Source organism: Nerophis ophidion, linkage group LG26, assembly GCF_033978795.1.
Source record: "Nerophis ophidion isolate RoL-2023_Sa linkage group LG26, RoL_Noph_v1.0, whole genome shotgun sequence".
Classification (NCBI taxonomy): Eukaryota; Metazoa; Chordata; class Actinopteri; order Syngnathiformes; family Syngnathidae; genus Nerophis; species Nerophis ophidion.
The window spans coordinates 22,225,796-22,246,157 of NC_084636.1; the positions used below are offsets into that span (position 1 = coordinate 22,225,796).

At 37.6% G+C, this 20,362-nt stretch overlaps 1 protein-coding gene across 1 annotated transcript in view; it reads left to right on the forward strand.

Annotated features, from left to right (window-relative positions):
- The window catches only part of cpamd8 (C3 and PZP like alpha-2-macroglobulin domain containing 8), a 151,788-nt gene that overhangs the window by 95,575 nt on the left and 35,851 nt on the right, over positions 1–20,362 (forward strand). The window contains exons 29-33 of the mRNA XM_061888885.1: positions 7,340–7,496; positions 10,384–10,458; positions 14,434–14,599; positions 17,061–17,147; positions 17,288–17,424. Of these exons, the coding sequence (XP_061744869.1) occupies positions 7,340–7,496; positions 10,384–10,458; positions 14,434–14,599; positions 17,061–17,147; positions 17,288–17,424 (622 nt within the window). The remainder of the gene's footprint in view (positions 1–7,339; positions 7,497–10,383; positions 10,459–14,433; positions 14,600–17,060; positions 17,148–17,287; positions 17,425–20,362) is intronic.

The window sequence follows — 20,362 nt, forward strand, 5'->3', positions numbered from 1 at the left end:
CCCTGCATGCAAGAAAAAATGTTGTTATCCAGCAGAAAGAAAAAAAAAGATGTGTGTTTTTTTGTGCACATGCAACACAGTGCTAACATTTTACAGCTGGTAAACATGAAACTGGGTGGTACAAAGCAGTACAAATATGAAAATAATGTGCACAGTATATATATTACAAGAATAATGTTTTTAGAGTTTGAGCACAAAAGCAAAGCCTTTGCGCAGGCCCGTTTGTATCTGGTGTGTTTAAAACCTCAACCAAGAGGTTATGTAATCATTGCCGGTGGTTTGTCTATCGACTTTTGGTTAGTTGTGTATGTAGTTAGCAAAATAACTCAAAAAGTTATTGGCGGATATTCATGACACTTTTATAGACCAGTGGTTCTCAAATGGGGGTACTTGAAGGTATGCCAAGGGGTACGTGAGATTTTTTTAAAATATTCTAAAAATAGCAACAATTAAAAAATCCTTTATAAATATATTTATTGAATAATAATTCAACAAAATATGAATGTAAGTTCATAAACTGTGAAAAGAAATGCAACAATGCAATACTCAGTGTTGACAGCTGGATTTTTTGTGGACACGTTCCATAAATACTGATGTTAAAGATTTCTTCTTTTGTGAAGAAATGTTTAGAATTAAGTTCATGAATCCAGATGGATCTATATTACAATCCCCAAAGAAGGCACTTTAAGTTGATGATTACCGTACTTCTATGTGTAGAATTCTTTATTTATAATTGAATCACTAGTTTATTGTTCAACAAGTTTTTAGTTATTTTTATATCTTTTTTTCCAAATAGTTCAAGAAAGACCACTACAAATGAGCAATATTTTGCACTGTTATTCAATGTAATAAATCAGAAACTGATGACATAGTGCTGTATTTTACTTCTTTATCTCTTTTTTTTTTTAACCAAAAACGCTTTGCTCTGATTAGGGGGTACTTGTATTAAAAAAAATGTTCACAGGGGGTACATCACTGAAAAAAGGTTTAGAACCACTGTTATAGACAACTGATTAGATTTTGTCCTAGATTCCGAGACTTTGTCCTACATTACTTTACCTTAACACGTCTGCGTGCGTGCATGCGTGCATATGCGAGAGGACTGCAGAGACAAAGATAATAGAGACAGAAAAGAGTGTTCACCTTGTTTCTTTGTTATTGGCAGATTTCATCATATTTTCAGAAAATCCAATGGTGATTACAATTTGGGGCTGATCCGGATCTTTCTCGGGATTCAGGGCTTTTTTTACTCTTATGAGAAAGGGCCTGGTGTTCTTAGTTTTTTCATAATTTTACTGCTTTTTCCCCCATGAATACAAAACTACGTGAAAAATAATAATGACAATTATAAAATTAAAAATAAATCACATGTATACTTATATATGTATATACATGACATTATGTTCCTTACAAGTGTATGTAAACTTTTGACCACGACTGTATATAAATGTACTGTATTACCACCGTTTTTTTTTTCTTAAAAATGCAGTGGCACCCGGTATGCCAGTTACATATACAGGTCTGTGAGGCAGCGTGTTACTCGTATTGTGAAACGGAGTCACCCACTGAAATACATTGAAATCAATTTAATTGGTGCTTCACCACCAAAACGACATAATCTTAATCATAAAATGCCTTTTAATGAGAGAAACCCACATTTAGGTAAGAAATATTGCATGACAAACAATAGAATAAAATGTACCACAAACCATAACAGTAAGTTTATGAAATAATGTAGTAATAATGTAGAACTTTGATATCATCTCCTTCAAACTGCTTCTCCGTCAAAATCTAACTTACTTATCCTTATTTATTTAATTATGTATTGTTATTGTTATCACTTTTGGAGTATATTGTGAATTTATTCAGACTCTGAAGTGAACAAAAGTTTTAGCAACTGCTATGTAAAGGAAAGGGGGTAGGATTAAATAAGCTCTGCTTCTTCCTACTCCTTTTCGAACATGTTGAATAGAGAAACTGGAAATTGTGATGTATCGTGTATGCATCCATGTTCGAAATATACTCAAATTCAACTCAACTCAACTCAAGCAATCAGCAGCTTCTCCATATTTTCTTGGATAAATGTCTGCCGTTTGGAAAAATTTTTAATGTCCATGGGAGACTTAATCAATTGTTGCTTCAGCATGGCGCAGACTAATAGTGCTACGCTCCAACTGCTAGCTGTAAATCAGCTACTCAGTTTGTCATGTTTTGATGATTTATTTTCTTTAATTCAATGAATATTACTCACTTTTTCTCAGCATTGTCCTTTACACCTATTTTTCTTTGTTTCCATGTTTGTCAATCTCTATTAATAAGCTAATCTTATGGGGTTCACTGTTTATTAAGCAATCTAAACAAAGCCGAGCAACAGCTCGTATCCCAAAGAACTCTTAAACACGAGATACCACTTCATACAACTTTTTTATTTAAAAGATACTATTCTTAGTCCACACAAGATTACAACTTTTTTTCTTTCTAAAATGCACACCTCATTTACAAAAATATACAATACAACTTTAGTATCGTGAATTGATAACTTTCTTCTTGTTGTCCCTAATACTTTCTTATTGGTTGAAGAGGAACCCAAATGTTCATCTACATAAATGAGTAATGTAATAATCTGAGACACTAGCTACTTTTGAACATTTTTTTATAATGGAGTCAAAGTGGTAAGACTTCTTTATCCTGAGAGGACAAGAAGCTTTCGCCAGGTCCGGATCATAACATTCCACCACTAAGACTTTTCAATCTGGATTTTTATCTCGGGCAACTCCCATGCATTTGTCTTCAAAAACTGTTCATATTTACACTTTGAAGTGTGCATTTGGCTGGGGTTGATCCAGGGAGGGGATTTGGATGCTGAAAGCGAGAAAACAGGCAAACTATGAGCGCGCTGCTTCCTAGCCAAAACACAAAGAGTTATGCAAAATTATATTTACACTTTCTCGAACCGCACTTTTGGGCATAACAGTTAGAACCTGTGACATTCTTAAAAATGTCAAACCCTGACTGATTTGTGGTTTCATCCCTGCTTCCAACCAAATAAAAATATTTTTGATTTTATGAAGACATAAGAAAAAGTTCGCATTTTAAGAAGCCTTTTCTTGGATTGAGTCTACCAGTGTTTTGTTTATGTCTGTATCTTTATCTTTGTGTTTTGTTATGACCACTATTGTGCCGCCGCATCCTACTGTAGTAGGTACATGTGGGTATGATTTTTGTTATGGCTTGTTTTGCTGTCGAGCTGTTTACCAAAGCCTTGTAGCCTTCAACCCCTAATGGGAACACCATTCTCATTGAATTCAAAGTTTGATCATGTACTGGTGATGGGTAAAAGAAGCCTCAGTGAGTGTTTGTTCTTATATATATATATATATATATGTATGTATATTTATATATATATATATATATATATATATAATATACTGTATATCCTGTCGAGTCACTCAAGGAAATCATATTGTTGATATAGATATCTTCTGTACAGACTTACTTTACAAAAGAGAAGTGTGGGATATTTCTCTTGTTGTGCTGTTTGTATTTGACTTAATTAAATTGATTTATTTAGTGTTTGGCGCAGCCAGACCGAGGTAGGACGGTATCAAAAGAAGAAACCGAAGACGACACGGGGGGAAATTATGAGGGTCAGAGGGGGGCAAGACAGAGAGATAACAACAAAAAACAATAAACAACAGCAGAACTACAGCAGCAAATAGGATTTATACTAATATGATACCAAAATGATAAGGAAAAACGGATTAGTGAAGTAGATGGTAAAACCACAGAAATGACAATGAACCGTATGGAACAATAAAAATAAAAACAATAAAAATACCCATAAAAATTACAATATTGATAATGAATAACAATGACTTCCACAATCAACATTACAATAACTTCAGATGCAACAATATATAAACGTAATCAATACTTGAATTACAAAATAAAGCTAATGGGGGTGGAAAAAAGGAGCGGACTATTATAACCTTTTGCATTGTTATAGTAAAAATAGCTTCCCTTTTAGCAGTGTGCCGTGTTTTGTGACGCAGATGTGTATCAGTCCCAGCAGGCACTAGACATTGATACAATGTTGATTATACATACATACATACATGTGCTTTAAAACGGACTTTAAAGCATCGTTGAAAATCGTTGTATTTGTAAATTGAGACAACGTTGATGTCTAACGTTGGATCCACGTTGTTGGTGGGGTAATGATCAAATTTCAATGGTCGAGCTGACATTTAATAAACGTTGTCAAAAACCATGTGCGTTATATTAGTGTCGTACAACATCTGTTTGGAAATGACCAACATTCAATGGTCAAATCAATATCAGAACCCAACATTGATTAAACGTTGTCAAAAATGACGTTGTTTCAACGTTAATTTTGAGTTGCTCAACGGAATGACTTGATTGATTGATTGATTGTTTGATACTTTTTTTAGTAGATTGCACAGTTCAGTACATATTCCGTACAATTGACCACTAAATGGTAACACCCGAATAAGTTTTTCAACTTGTTTAAGTCGGGGTCCATGTTAATCAATTCATGGTAATTCATAGTTCAACACATTTTCAACATAGTTTTTAATGTCTTGTGCCTGATGGGGTATGATTATGATTATGTACACTTGTATGTATGAATATATGTTTGATTAGATGTGATAGTCTACATATGTATGTATGTATATGTTCATGTATATTTTTACGAATGTTTGTGTGGATGTATGTACGTTAAAGTACCACTGATAGTCACACATATACACTAGGTGTGGTGAAATTACCCACTGCATTTGACCCATCCTCCTGTTCAACCCCTAGGGAGGTGAGGGGAGCAGTGAGCAGCAGCGGTGGCCGCGCTCGGGAATCATTTTGATGATTTAAAGTATTATTGTTCTTTCATTAAGATCCCCTTTCACTGCTGCAATAGTAGTAGCTATTCTTCTTGGTGTCTAAAATTTCAAAAGCTGTTTGATACAATTACAACATTAAGTCAAAAGGGATTATCCTTTACACACATTCATAGATGACTATAACACAGCATTAAAAAAAAAAATACAATAAACCTGCGATGGGCTGGTGACCAGTCTTAGGTGTACCCTGACTCTGGCCCGAAGTCAGCTGGGATAGGCCCCAGCTTACCTGCGACCATAACGAGGATATGTGGTATAGAAAATTAATGGATGGATGGATAGTAATGCTGATGTAGTATCAGAATAGCCATGCAAGTACAATTGTTTACAGGAAAGTCCAAGCTCTGACAAAAAAGGTACAGATTGATTGCACAAAACAAAAAATTGTCCAAATAGAGAAGAAAAATTATAGTTATTATTGTGCAGATATATAAATACTTGACATGACTGAATTAATACTCAAAATAGCAAAATTAGCCTTGCGATGAGGTGGCGACTTGTCCAGGGTGTACCCCGCCTTCCGCCCGATTGTAGCTGAGATAGGCGCCAGCGCCCCCCGCGACCCCAAAAGGGAATAAGCGGTAGAAAATGGATGGATGGAATAGCAAAATTAATCAAATTGGATTGTTTTCAGTGTTTTTAATGGATAGCTGTGCAGAGAGGAATATTAATATAACTCTGTTAAGTGAGCCAAATAGTAAACAGGAAGACAAAAACATTTACTTCATTTGGGGCTGTAAGATAGAAATGATCTCATACTTTGGAATGTTCCCATTTTCTTAGTTCCATTTAGGTCAGACATGGGCAAATTAAGGCTCGGGGGCCAAATGTGGCCCGTTAAGCTTTTCAATCTGGCCCGCCGAACATTCCTAAATAATTTTTTCAGATTTTTAAGATGGAAACTGTAGCTGCCATTATGATATGCAGTGATGTTTTTTAAATGACCGTAAGTCTTGAACTATACAAAGTATTCAATGGTTGGAATCTGGCGCTCTTGCATGGTATACTAGTTACTATGGCAATCTAATTAGTTACTATGGTCATCTAATTAGTTACAATGGTAATCTAATTAGTTACTATGGTCATCTAATTAGTTACAATGGTAATCTAATTAGTTACTATAGTCATCTAATTAGTTACAATGGTAATCTAATTAGTTACTATGGTAACGTACAGTAAGTCACAACAGCTCAGACGAGGCACCAAGCAGTGTGGGTGGGGAGTGTTTCTAGAGTGTTCAGCTTGAAATGCGCGTGTCAGGGACGGACGCAGAAGGAGATTTTTACAACAAAGTTCTGCAAGAAAACATATATTTTATCAGATTGTAGGTGTGTTTATTTTACTCTTCGCGTTCATATTTCGCTGTGTTTGTTGCATTTTTGTTGTGTTTCGCTTGATTGTAAATATGTCGATGGAGAGGGGGTGTGACGTTCATATGTTGTCAATATTCAGTGTTTTATCGCTCATAGTTGATATTGTAAATCCCACTTTCTTTATTTTCATGTACATTCTGGGTGTTTCATTCAGTAAAAAAAAAAATAATAATTTTATTCCTTCTTTTAAGGTGGTCTGTCAAAACATTTGTAGAATTCAATCAGACATTATTGTGAGGTTTTGTATTAGTGTTCCTAGAAATATATATACCGGCCCGCAGATACATTTTTTTCCTCTAAATGTGGCCCCCCAGTCAAAATAATTGCCCACGCCGGATTTAAATCAATGATGAAAACATTAAAAAATGTCAAACGCGGAACGTCACTTACCTGACTTCATCTCTTGTGAGCGCGAAAGAAAGTGCTCCCTGACAAATACAGTTTGGCACTTCGCATTTAAATGATACAGCATCTGTATCGGTCACATGTTTGTTTTTTCTGTTAAAGGGACATCGAGGCACAGAGAGAGTATCACTCCGTGTGTTTCATGAGCTTTCAAAGCTTCAGTATTATTTGACTCATTATTATTTTAAAGTATTTCTGCTAAATTTTTTAAGATTCTGGTGCAGCCTTTATTTAATTTGAATGATAGAATATGTTGTGCGTCATAAAAAACAACGCAAGCTACTTGCCACAAATAGCACCTAAGCTAGACTTAGGGCATCCCCTGCTCTACAGTCATTTTCCGCCTTTTCATAACCTCTAACTGGATACAGTCTACCTGGAAAAAAACAGTCCTCAATGCCTTCTGTTGACAGATTGAAAGAGTGTGACTAGTTGGACAAACTTCACACTCCGACGGGAAAAAAAAGTGTTTGCCTTCAAGCTCTTGAAGTTTGACAGTTAAGCATTTTTGCAGAATTTGCCAGCACACGTTTTTAAAGGATCTTTGATACCTCTTTCCCCCTTCTCGACCCCTCTTTACCTCGCTAACCCCATCAACATCCTCCCAACCCTCCCACCACCCTCCATCTGCACTTCCTCCAGGTTGACCGCGTTCGTGCTGAAGTCCTTCGCTCAATCTCGGGGTTTCATCTTCATTGACCCCGAGGAGCTCCGCGCAGCTAAATCCTGGCTCATCAAGCATCAGCGAAACGATGGCTCCTTCCCGGCCATGGGGCGGATCCTCAACAAAGACCTGCAGGTAAACGGCAGGCTGTGTGGAAAAGGTTCACCGAGTTCTTGCGATCACAATGCAGGAAGAAAGCCTTAGCTATCATTTTGGGAGCGATCCAAGCAGAATTTTTTTTTCTACTTCAGATTATGTCATCAGCTATAAGTCAAGCTCGGGTTTCTATTTGACAGATCTGGCAATTTGGAATTTCAAAAGTCTCAGGGTCTAGGTCAAAGGTGAGCAGCTTGCTTTATAGAAGCTGTCGTCTTTGTTAGTGGAAGCTCATAGAGAAAGTCCGGACACCTTAGCTGCAGGCATTTTATTCCATTAATTCAAATGGTCAAGTAAAATCTTTCCTCAAGGATCACTTCTAGTTTAAGAAAGACCTTCCTTGCTTCCACTACAAGTATGTGAATGTATGTGTGAATGGATGACTGTGATGTTTAATATGAAGCGCTTTGGGTGTCAATCCAGGTATTGCAAAGCGCTATATAAATACAGACCATTTACTATTTAAAATACAACTGGAAATATTACACGTTTCTGTACCAATCTAAAAACAACAACCTTAGTATAGTACTTCCTTTCTGCAGTCGTTTGTATTCCAATATCTTAACAAGGGATTATACGATGGAAAGTACACTTGAATATTCTTGCTATTACTATTATCAATGACTATGACTCAACACACAGCCATTATTGTCTAAAAAGCTGACAACACAAGTGGGTACAAAGATGATTGTGAGGTAACAAGGGCCGCACCTCTCTAAGCGCAGATATGCTCTGATCCGTGGGGTCCCTATTTTGTGTGATGAGTCAAAAATGTCAATTAATGAATAATGCATACAATTCATATGAAATTTTACTGCAAACGTTTTCTTATCCTCTTCCTGCTTCATTTTTGATAAGAATGCAATTGCAAATTACCTTCAACAGTGTCACTGTCCAGCAGTTTGTACGCTTACAAACCCTGTTTCCATATGAGTTGGGAAATTGTGTTAGATGTAAATATAAACCGAATACAATGATTAGCAAATCCTTTTCAACCCATATTCAATTGAATGCACTACAAAGACAAGATATTTGATGTTTAAACTCATAAACTTTATTTTTTGTTTGCAAGTAATTAACTTAGAATTTCATGGCTGCAACACGTGCCAAAGTAGTTGGGAAAGGGCATGTTCACCACTGTGTTACATCACCTTTTCTTTTAACAACACTCAATAAACGTTTGGGATCTGAGGAAACTAATTGTTGAAGCTTTAAAAGTGGAATTCCTTCCCATTCTTGTTTTATGTAGAGCTTCAGTCGTTCAACAGTCTGGGGTCTCCGCTGTCGTATTTAACGCTTCATCATGCGGCACATATTTTCGATGGGTGACAGGTCTGGACTGCAGGCGGACCAGGAAATTACCCACACTCTTTTTACGAAGCCACGCTGTTGTAACACGTGCTGAATGTGGCTTGGCATTATCTTGCTGAAATAAGCATGGGTGTCCATGAAAAAGCATTAATGGTGCCTACACAGATGTGTAAGTTACCCATGCCTTGGGCAATAATGCACCCCCATACCGTCACAGATGCTGGCTTTTAAACTTTGTGTCGATAACAGTCTAGATGGTTCGCTTTGATCCGGATGACTTGATGTCGAATATTTCCAAAAACAATTTAAAATGTGGACTCGTCAGACCACAGAACACTTTTCCACTTTGCATCAGTCGATCTTAGATGATTTCGGGCCCAGAGAAGCCGGCGGCGTTTCTGGATGTTGTTGATAAATGGCTTTCACTTTGCATAGTAGAGCTTTAACTTGCACTTACAGATGTAGCGACGAACTGTATTTAGTCACAGTGGTTTTCTGAAGTTTTACTGAGCCCATGTGGTGATATTCTTTAGAGATTGATGTCGGTTTTTTATACAGTGCCGTCTGAGGGATTGAAGGTCACGGTCATTCAATGTGTGTTTCTGGCCATGCTGCTTACGTGGAGTGATTTCACCAGATTCTCTGAACCTTTTGATGATATTATGGACCGTAGATGTTGAAATCCCTAAATTTCTTGCAATTGCACTTTGAAAAACGTTGTTCTTAAACTGTTTGACTATTTGCTCACGTAGTTGTGGACAAAGGGGTGTACCTCGCCCCATCCGTTTTTCTGAAAGACTGAACATTTTTTGCACACCTGTGGGATGTTCCACATAAGTGTTTGATGAGCATCAAATATGTTGTCTTTGTAGCATATTCAACTGAATATGGGTTGAAAAGGATTTGCAAATCATTGTATTCCGTTTATATTTACATCTAAATCAATTTCCCAACTCAAATGGAAACAGGGTTTGTATTTTGTACAACAGTCGTACTGGTGTTGTCATAGTCTGTGGCTGCATGAGTGCTGCCGGCACTGGGGAGCTGTGCTTCATCAAGGGCAACCATGAATTCCTTGCACTCGGACAATTGGGAGTGGAGAATGAACTCAAGAGCATACATCTGTTCAGTATGCCAGGGTTATAACAACACAAGAAGAAACAAGATGACAAGCGCCTTGTTTTTAAGCAGTTAATTAGAAAGTTGTTACTTTAAAAGTTAAGGTGGGATTTAAGTGATGTTACTACTGTCTTGCATTGTTGCTTTTAAATTGTAGTTCCCAGGTTTCACTGTGAGTTAGAGTTGTGGTGACAGAAGTTACCATTCTGTCTTGCTTAATTCACAGAGCAGCCATGTGCTTCTTGAACATAGTCAGTGCATATTTGTTTAAAGTTCAATGGATGCATAGATTTTTGACAAAACAGGCTGTATGCCCCACCTACCTTATAGTCTCACTAATTAAACCTTTGCTCTCAGATGGCTGGGAAACATTCCTGCTGAAACTAACTGCGCGTTTATTTCAATTAAAGAATAACATGTTTTCCTTTGTCCACAGGGTGGGATCCATGGAAAGATCTCCTTGACGGCCTATGTGGTGGCAGCACTCCTGGAGACGGGGATAACAACAGATGTAAGCAGTCCAACAAAGCCATGTGTTACTACAGTTGGGTGTGTTCCATTACAGGAACAAAACACTTTCCTCTGTGTCCTACATGGGATGAAGTGGTGATTTTATAGGTTTCATTTCATTTCATGGATGTTTGTTTTCCTTACCGCCCCGCCAGCTGTGGAAGCATATTGCAGTATTCTTGATAGCTGCAGGGAAGGATGTTCATCTGGCAGTCAGCCCACTCATATTTGTTATGCCTCATACTAAGCAGCAAATCTCATCACGTTTTTTACAGCATCAAAATGTTTTGGACAAGATTTCGTGTGAAGGAGTTATATTCCCCTCAGGAATAATGTCTACATGTTGCTTACTTGATATGTTTTTCTTCGCTTGGTAAGTTCTTGCACAGGCTTTTAAACTTCTGCACTACGTTTACTTTACACATGTAAGGTATTTTCCGCAATGTGAGCACTTGTTGACACACAAGGAGATTGGATGGTCATGGTTTTATGTTTTTCGGACATGCTTGACAAGTTACATCAGTGCTTCTTGCCACGCCATAATTGAAATACTATTAGGATCTTATAGTATTTATTTATTAATTTATTTATCCGTACAAACCCCTGTTTGAGTTTCTGTCTCCAGAATCTTGCATTCACTCACCTGGGCCGAGTTGTTAAAGAGAGATAGAGTTGAATACTTTGTTTGATTTTAACAGCTTTTGAAACAACTCTATAAATTCTACTTTAGTGGTCTTTAGTGTTTGATAGTCTGCAATTTTAATTGTATGGTTTGAAAATCAGTTGCAAAATGATCAATACATCATATGTGTCTAATCCGTGACGAATGTTGTTTATTTGACCAGTTATAATTTGTTTTAAATTACATTTTGTTCTTCAGATCCGCCCTGAATCCACCAAACAGCTGGGATCAGAAAAAGTTTTGTAAAATGCAAACTGAGGATTTGAGCCAGATCTGACCAAACCAAGATTAAATATTGTGATCTAATTTGATTTCAGAATGTCTTTTTGGTTTTCGACCAACTATGTTCAAGATTTTAGCCAATCCGTTATCCAAATTCCAATCAGATTACCTTTGAACAACTGGGCCCTGATAATCGAAATAAATTCAGAAAAAGGGCTGAGATGACATCTGCAACAACTTAACACTTGCCAAGTTAATTTAATTAGCTCAATTTTTAACATGTAAACAAGACTGCACAGTTTGTGGGATTCTCAAAACTTTGGTCACTTGTAAGCTTCAAAATTCTATTTCCTTTCAAAAAGCTACATTACTTTTTGTTTTTTACAAATTCTTTGCACCTTGCAAGCAAAGTGTTGGGCAACTTTACACCTGGTCAGCCGGGCTTTCTTCATTTACTGATGTGGGTTCTTCCGAGGATGTTGTAGTCGTAATGATTTGTGCAGTCCTTTGAGATATTTGTGATTTGGGGCTATATAAATAAACATTGATTGATTGATTGATTGATTGATACTTCGCTCATAGAATGACTAGCCTATTGGTAAAAAAAAATCCAGTTGTTGTGGTCGTGGTTTCATGTTATCGGTTGCACATTTTTAGGTACAAAACAAGCATTTTTTTTCTTACTGTATTTAGGTTTATTGTAACTTCTTTATCTCGCTTCTGACACCTGCGTTTTTCTTTAAATCCCTGTCACAAACCTCTCCATCTCTCCTCCATCAGCTCTTACTGTCTACTTCTCCAACTGAGTTGAACAGTCTCCGACCAGTTTAGTAAAAAACACAACAACACAGTAATCTGCAAAATTGTTTCCCCCATCATAGGCAGCCTGTTGATTAGTTTGAGCACTACTGTCACCTAGCTGGAGGCTTGTGTACAAACCCCGTTTCCATACGAGTTGGGAAATTGTGTTGGATGTAAATATAAACGGAATACAATGATTTGCAAATCATTTTCAACCCATATTCATTTGAATATGCTACAAAGACAACATATTTGATGTTCAAATTGATAAACCTTTTTTTTTTTGCAAATAATCATTATTTTTACATTTTGATGCCAGCAACACGTGACAAAGAAGTTGGGAAAGGTGGCAATAAATACTGATAAAGTTGAGGAATGCTCATCAAACACTTATTTGGAGCATCCCACAGGTGTGCAGGCTAGTTGGGAACAGGTGGGTGCCATGATTGTGTATAAAAACAGCTTACCAAAAGAGGTACACCCCTTTGTCCACAACTGCGTGAGCAAATAGTCAAACAGTTTAAGAACAACGTTTTTCAAAGTGCAATTGCAAGAAATTTAAGGATTTCAACATCTACAGTCCATAATATCATCAAAAGGTTCAGAGAATCTGAAGAAATCCCTCCACGTAAGCGGCATGGCCGGAAACCAACATTGAATATCCGTGACCTTCGATCCCTCAGACGGCACTGTATCAAAAACTGACATCAATCGTTAAAGGATATCACCACATGGCCTCAGGAACACCTCAGAAAACCACTGTCACTAAATACAGTTCGTCGCTACATCTGTAAGTGCAAGTTAAACCTTACTATGCAAAGCAAAAGCCATTTATCAACAACATCCAGAAATGCCGCCGGCTTCTCTGGGCCCGAGATCATCTAAGATGGACTGATGCAAAGTGGAAAAGTGTTCTGTGTTCTGACGAGTCCACATTTCAAATTGTTTTTGGAAATATTCAACATCGTGTCATCCAGACCTAAGGGGAAGCCAACCATCCAGACTGTTATTGACGCAAAGTTCAAAAGCCAGCCTCTGTGATGGTATGGGGGTGCATTAGTGCCCAAGGCATGGGTAACTTACACATCTGTGAAGGCACCATTAATGCTGAAAGGTACATACAGGTGTTATATGCTCCCATCAAAGCGTCGTCTTTTTCATGGACGCCCCTGCTTATTTCAGCAAGACAATGCCAAGCCACATTCAGTACGTGTTACAACAGCGTGGCTTCGTAGTAAAAGAGTGAGGGTACTTTCCTGGCCCGCCTGCAGTCGAGACCTGTCTCCAATCAAAAATGGGTGGCGCATTATGAAGCGTAAAATACGACTGTAACTCTACATAAAACTAGAATGGGAAAGAATTTCACTTTCAAAGCTTCAACAATTAGTTTCCTCAGTCTCCAAACGTTTATTAAGTGTTGTTAAACGAAAAGGTGATGTAACACAGTGGTGAACATGCCCTTTCTCAACTACTTTGGCACGTGTTGCAGCCATGAAATTCAAAGTTAATTATTATTTGCAAAAAAATTAAGTTTATGAGTTTGAACATCAGATATCTTGTCTTTGTAGTGCATTCAATTGAATATGGGTTGAAAAGGATTTGCAAACCATTGTATTCCGTTTATATTTACATCTAACACAATTTCCCAACTCGTATGGAAACAGGGTTTATATATTTCAAGCATGAATAAAGACACATATTGGAATGCCTGTCCCTGACACCTCGCTGCAACCCACCATGAGGTTACACCCCACTATTTGAGACAGAGTTACATTCTGGAACATCCCAAGATTACACTTCCACAATTCAACATGTCCAAAAAAAGAGTAGGAACCTATGCTCTCCAATTGTAAATGGTTGACACACGTCCCCTCCCCTGCATCCATATGTCTCCTGAACCCCGGCCCCTTTGTTATTTTACAACTGATAACAAATGCCCCCCGCCCCAAAAAGAGAAAAAAGAAAATGCTTCCCATCAAAGGAAACGCTAAATTCTCTAATCCCCTTTCCATTTTCACTTAATGAAAAAACGACTAGTGAGCCGTTTTGGGGGCCTCTCATATCTTAGATTAGAGGGAAGGGTCACATATGCGTAAGATGAAAGTCAACCTATACCATTTAATTGCTGCACCTGAGCTAAAAAATTTAAGCATGCAAGTTTGGAAAAATGTAAAGCTTACGCACACCCGGGTCAATGTAATATACTCAGAATTACATTGATTATTTTGCCTGTATCTTGGCATGAAAGAAATATGTCTTTGTCTGGTCCAGGAAGAGAAGATGTCTGTGGCCAGAGCCAAGGATTTCCTGGAGACCACCACCTACACCGCTGATGACCCTTATACCACAGCTCTGTCCGCCTACGCCTTGGCTCTACTGCGCAGCCCCTATGCACCCCTTGCCCTGCGACGCCTCAACCACATGGCCATTACACAAGGTAACGTACTATGAGATAAACTAAGGGCCATGTGGAAATTGTACTATTATGGTCCATTGCATTCTGACGTAACGAAAGCATAGCTGACATAAATTATTATTCCTTTCTAGTGCAGGACTGGGCAATTACTTTGAAAGAGAAAAAAAGTGTCTGTGTGTATTAGTTTGGCATGGTGAAAGGATTTTTGCGCCCATTTAAAGTATTACAATGTGGGGTGGTATAGCTCGGTTGGTAGAGTGGCCGTGCCAGCAACTTGAGGGTTACAGGTTCGATTCCCGCTTCCGCCATCCTAGTCACTGCCGTTGTGTCCTTGGGCAAGACACTTTACCCACCTGCTCCCAGTGCCACCCACACTGGTTTAAATGTAACTTAGATATTGGGTTTCACTATGTAAAGCGCTTTGAGTCACTAGAGAAAAGCGCTATATAAATATAATTCACTTCACTTCACTACAATATTTAATGATTAATTTAAATGTGATTTAAAAAAAATATATCTATATATTGTCTAAACTTTAAATCATAAAATATAATCCTCAATATTTATATTTAAATAAATCATTGATTGTTTTGATCAGGGGTGTCAAACTCATTTTAGCTCAGGAGCCGCGTGGAGAAAAATGTGTGCACAAACGGGCCGGACTATTAAAATCATGGCATCAAAACTAAAAAATAAAGTAGACTTTGGATTGTTTTCTTTGTCTTATTTTGGCCAAAAATAGAACAAACACATTCTGAAAATATTAAAATGTGAAGTGAAGTGAATTATATTTATATAGCGCTTTCCTCTAGTGACTCAAAGCGCTTTACATAGTGAAAACCAATATCTAAGTTACATTTAAACCAGTGTGGGTGGCACTGGGAGCAGGTGGGTAAAGTGTCTTGCCCAAGGACACAACGGCAGTGACTAGGATGGCGGAAGCAGGAATCGAACCTGCAACCCTCAAGTTGCTGGCACGGCCGCTCTACCAACCGTGCTATGCCGCCCCATAAAATAAAGATATAAAAAAAAATACCGGCAGCGATAAAGTATAGATCCATGAAGGAAAGAAGAAAGTGAATTCATGTTTATAACTGAATACATTTACATATGTATAAATTATTTTTTTAAATTAATTTTTTAATTAAATAACGTTTACGACACCCTCTTTCCAAAACACAAATAGAATGTGAGGTATAACAGGATAATGCATACATTTATCATTTGTTTTCAAAACGGTTACAAAAAAGTGGGAACCCAAAAGGTTACTGTGAGATCCCATTTTTATGACTTAATGGGGTCCCTAGGACCCCATTTTGAAAATTCCTAGCGCCAACATTGATGGAGTATTGGTGCGTGCAAAACAGCAGCAGGCGGCTGTGGCCTGTGGGCCGGTTCTAATACTAATCAAATATCATCCCGGTGGCCATAGATAATTCATTTGTAGGCCAAATATGGCCTTTGTAGTGAATTGACTTCTTTATTAAGTAAATGTTTAATTCTGTAATGACAGTTTTAAGTCACGCAATTGCCTTTTCATTTATCAATTATTATGTCATTTTGTCAAGAGAGATTCCATACCACATTTTTTTGGTGCCAAAATTAAATTATGGTTCAACCAATCAGATAATGCCATGCATTCACTACCTTTCTTTAGATGAGTTACACATTTACTTAACCATGTTGTATTCACTATTCTCAATGTGCTGCAGGACTATCAAACACAATTTAAATAGTTATTTGATAAGGTCATGTCATATATAAATAAATAAATATTGTTTTTAAAATTATATGTATGAATTTATTGACAATTTGATAAATATTGTCCGCCCTAAGATCGGTAGGTTGTGAGTTCAAACCCCGGCCGAGTCATACCAAAGACTATAAAAAAAGGTCCCCATTACCTAACTGCTTGACACTCAGCATCAGGGGTTAGAATTGGGGGTTAAATCACTACAATTTATTCTCGGGGGTGGCCACCGCTGCTGCCCACTGCTCCCCTCACCTTCCAGGGGGGGATCAAGGTTGATGGGTCGAATGCAGAGAATAATTTCACCACACCTAGTGTGTGTGTGTGTGACAATCATTGGTACTTTAACTTTTTTAATAATTTCACATTTTAATTGTGTTTGACAAAAAAGGGATAGTGTATTTACTGAAGCAATAAAAAAATATATACCTCAAATGTCCTTTAAAATGTTAGTGATCCACTAATTACCCTACATTCATGTATAATATTTTGAAAATCCTGCTTAATTCTCATCATTGGCTGTTCAGTATTGTCAGTATTAGAACAATTTTGACCTGGAGAACAAATGTTTGAACATGTGGTAAGCAACTATAGAATTTAAAAGGATCATGTGCAAAATACATTCAGAGCGAGTAAATATCTATTCCTACAGGTGTTTGATACCACTCTGTGTAGTAACAAACTGCATTATCAGATACAGAATGATAGTCCCCTTTGCCTCTGCATGCTTAGATGGACTAACCCACTGGAGCCTGACAGGCAGCGCAATGACGGATGAAGACACGTTCATGGGCTTCAGTGATGGCCTCTCCCAGTCAGGTATACCAACTCAGGCCACATGTTAAAAGCCCCAGCTCGAGTGGTTTTACATCTTTTAAGATGTAGTATTCAACCACAGTGTTAATGCTAATCACATCTACACACAAGAGTCATTTTAAGTGGTGAGCCTTTGTTCTCAGTGGTGTCAGCAGAGGTGGAGATGACAGCTTATGGGCTTCTAACTTTCACCCTCCTCGGGGACGTGGCTTCAGCCCTGCCTGTCGTCAAATGGCTCTCCCAGCAGCGGAATGCCCTGGGTGGCTTTTCTTCTACACAGGTAGCCCTGAAACCTACATTTTCCAACAGTTTCTCCCACAAGACTGCAATATGTACTGTATTTCGCGGTGGGTTGGGGAGTACAGGGGTTCGATACTTTCATTGGATTTTGTGCTGCATGAAATGTATTTTCATTTTCATTTGCACAATATAAACATTTTTTCTCAGTAATAAGCTTTATAGCATATATTTTAGGTCATGTTATTATATCTTATCAAGCACTATATATATATATATATATATATATATATATATATATATATCTATATCTATATCGTCAGGAGATTTTCCTGACGATTGAGGGAACCCCTCATGAAACAGTTCTGTAGAGATGAAGTAGTCCTGTGATTTTTCCCATATATATATATATATATACTGTATATATATATATATATATGCATGTTAGGTCAGGAAAAAACACGGAGGCTTTTTCATCCCTACAAACCGGTTTCGCAGGTTTCCCTGCTCTTCAGGGGATTTGTTCTCCAGGTGAAATTGTTTTAATACTGAGGACCTTTGTCAAACACAATTCAAATGTGAAATAATGTATCAAAATCCCCTGAAAAGCAGGGAAACCTGCTAAAACAGGTTTGCATCCATTCATTTTCTACCGCTTATTCCCTTTGGGGTTACGGGGGGCACTGGTGCCTATCTCAGCTACAATCGGGCGGAAGCCGGCGTACACCTTGGACAAGTAGCCACCTCATCACAGTGAGAAACAGGCTTGTAGGGATATAATAACCTCTGTTTTTCCTGACCTAACAAATATTCCCCTCTGTATGTATGTATGTATTTTTTTTTAATGGGACATGAGTTTGAGTCCTCTTAAGAGCCCATACTATTTCCTTATCTATTTTACTTAATGGCGATTCTTGATGTAAAATTAAATATTGATGTAAAATAATCTATTATTTTCACCCATTTTCCCAATACATTTCCCATATTTTGAAAATGCAAATATTGACAGGTATGTACATAATTGGCCTTTGGCCCTGACGCGTGTGTTGGTATTTAAAATGGATGCTTTGGGAGAGATAAACAGTGGTCCAGAAGACTAGAAAAAGTCAGTTGCGTAAGCTTATCTAGAGTGGTCTTGCTAAATATAACGACAAAGTTGGCAACAACGAGCCCTCCTGCTACCTTCTCTTATTCTCCGGCAGATCAAGTGTGATTGGGGTGAGAAGCGTTACGACGCATCAACTGTATAGCATTGTAGTGAAAGCTTACATTAAAAATGAATCCCATTACAATGTGTTTATGACGGTTCAAATTTTACATGCATGTATTTTGGCCCTGCGATGAGGTGGCGACTTGTCCAGAGTGTACGCCGCCTTCCGCCCGAATGCAGCTGAGATAAGCTCCAGCACCCCCTGCGACCCCGAATGGGACAAGCAGTAGAAAATGGATGGATGGATGTATGGGAAACACTAGAACATAATACCCCTTTATTAGTCCCACGACAGGGAAATTAAAGTTTCACAGCAGCAAATGGACAGTAACAGCAATGAAGAATGAACGTATACCAAATAAGAATATTTAATTAGTACCGTATTTTTCGGATTATAAATCGCACCGGCCGAAAATGCATAATAAAGAAGGAAAATAACATATGTAAGTCACACTAGAGTTTAAGTCACATTTTTGGCGGAACTTTATTAGATAAAATCCAACACCAAGAATAGACATTTGAAAGGCAATTTTCAAGCACCCATTTGTGAATTAATTCATTGAGCTCTGGCCACCTAGCGAGTAGCCTCCGCTTTTCACCAGTCCCTTACAAGTTTCTCGCTTACTCCAAACCTTCTTTCTGCTGCTCGATTGCCTTTTTCTGCTGCATATTTCACAACTTACAGCTTGTAACTTGCAGTATATGATTGTCTTTTCAGTGCCATTTTTGTTCAGCATTTTTTCAGTTTTAATAAGTTACCGCCAATGTTGAAATGATAAATTTTCATAGGTATAGAAGTAGCAGGTAGGATCTTTTTTTCCACAATGCTCCTTTGCCATGACCCGCCCTCGCCAAATTGTTATTGGTTGACGTGTGTGTGAGACGATTGCTGATATACGCCTAGTCTCTTACGGGAATGAGATAAATAATATTATTTGATATTTTACGGTAATGTGTTGATAATTTCACTCATAAGGCGCTCTAGAGTATAAATCGCACCCCCGGCAAAACTATGAAAAAAAACTGCGATTTATAATCCCAAAAATACGGTAATACATTACAAATTCAGAAGTCAAATCCCTTTAAAGGAAATGTGTTACAAAGTTAAGGACTGGAGGACTTTTTTGTTTTTACATTTCACAGGGTTTCATTTCTTTTCACACTTGCATGACATGAATTTAAAAAAGATGAAATGGATTTTTCTCCTTATTAGTTTAACAAGAACAATTATGTCCGGCCGGATGACTTGCCAAAGTAATTTAATTCATATTATTTTTTAGTAAATAATATATCATAGATTTGCTGCAGGTTCAAGCGGTCGACATCCTAAAACCTTTACTAACTGTGATGCAGTAGTTTTTATTAACATTTTAACATGTATGTTGAAGTTGACCACTGTAAACAAAACCAAAATAAAGTCAAATTATTAACTCTTTGAATATACGTATAAATGGATAGGGATGAGGGAGGCAAATATGCCACATACAGTGGGGCAAAAAAGTATTTAGTCAGCCACCGATTGTGCAAGTTCTCCCACTTAAAATGATGACAGAGGTCTGTAATTTTCATCATAGGTACACTTAAACTGTGAGAGACAGAATGTGGAAAAAAAATCCAGGAATTCACATTGTAGGAATTTTAAATAATTTATTTGTAAATTATGGTGCAAAATAAGTATTTGGTCAACCATTCAAAGACATCACTGACGGAAGAAGGTTTTTGCTCAAAATCTCACGATACATGGCCCCATTCATTCTTTCCTTAACACAGA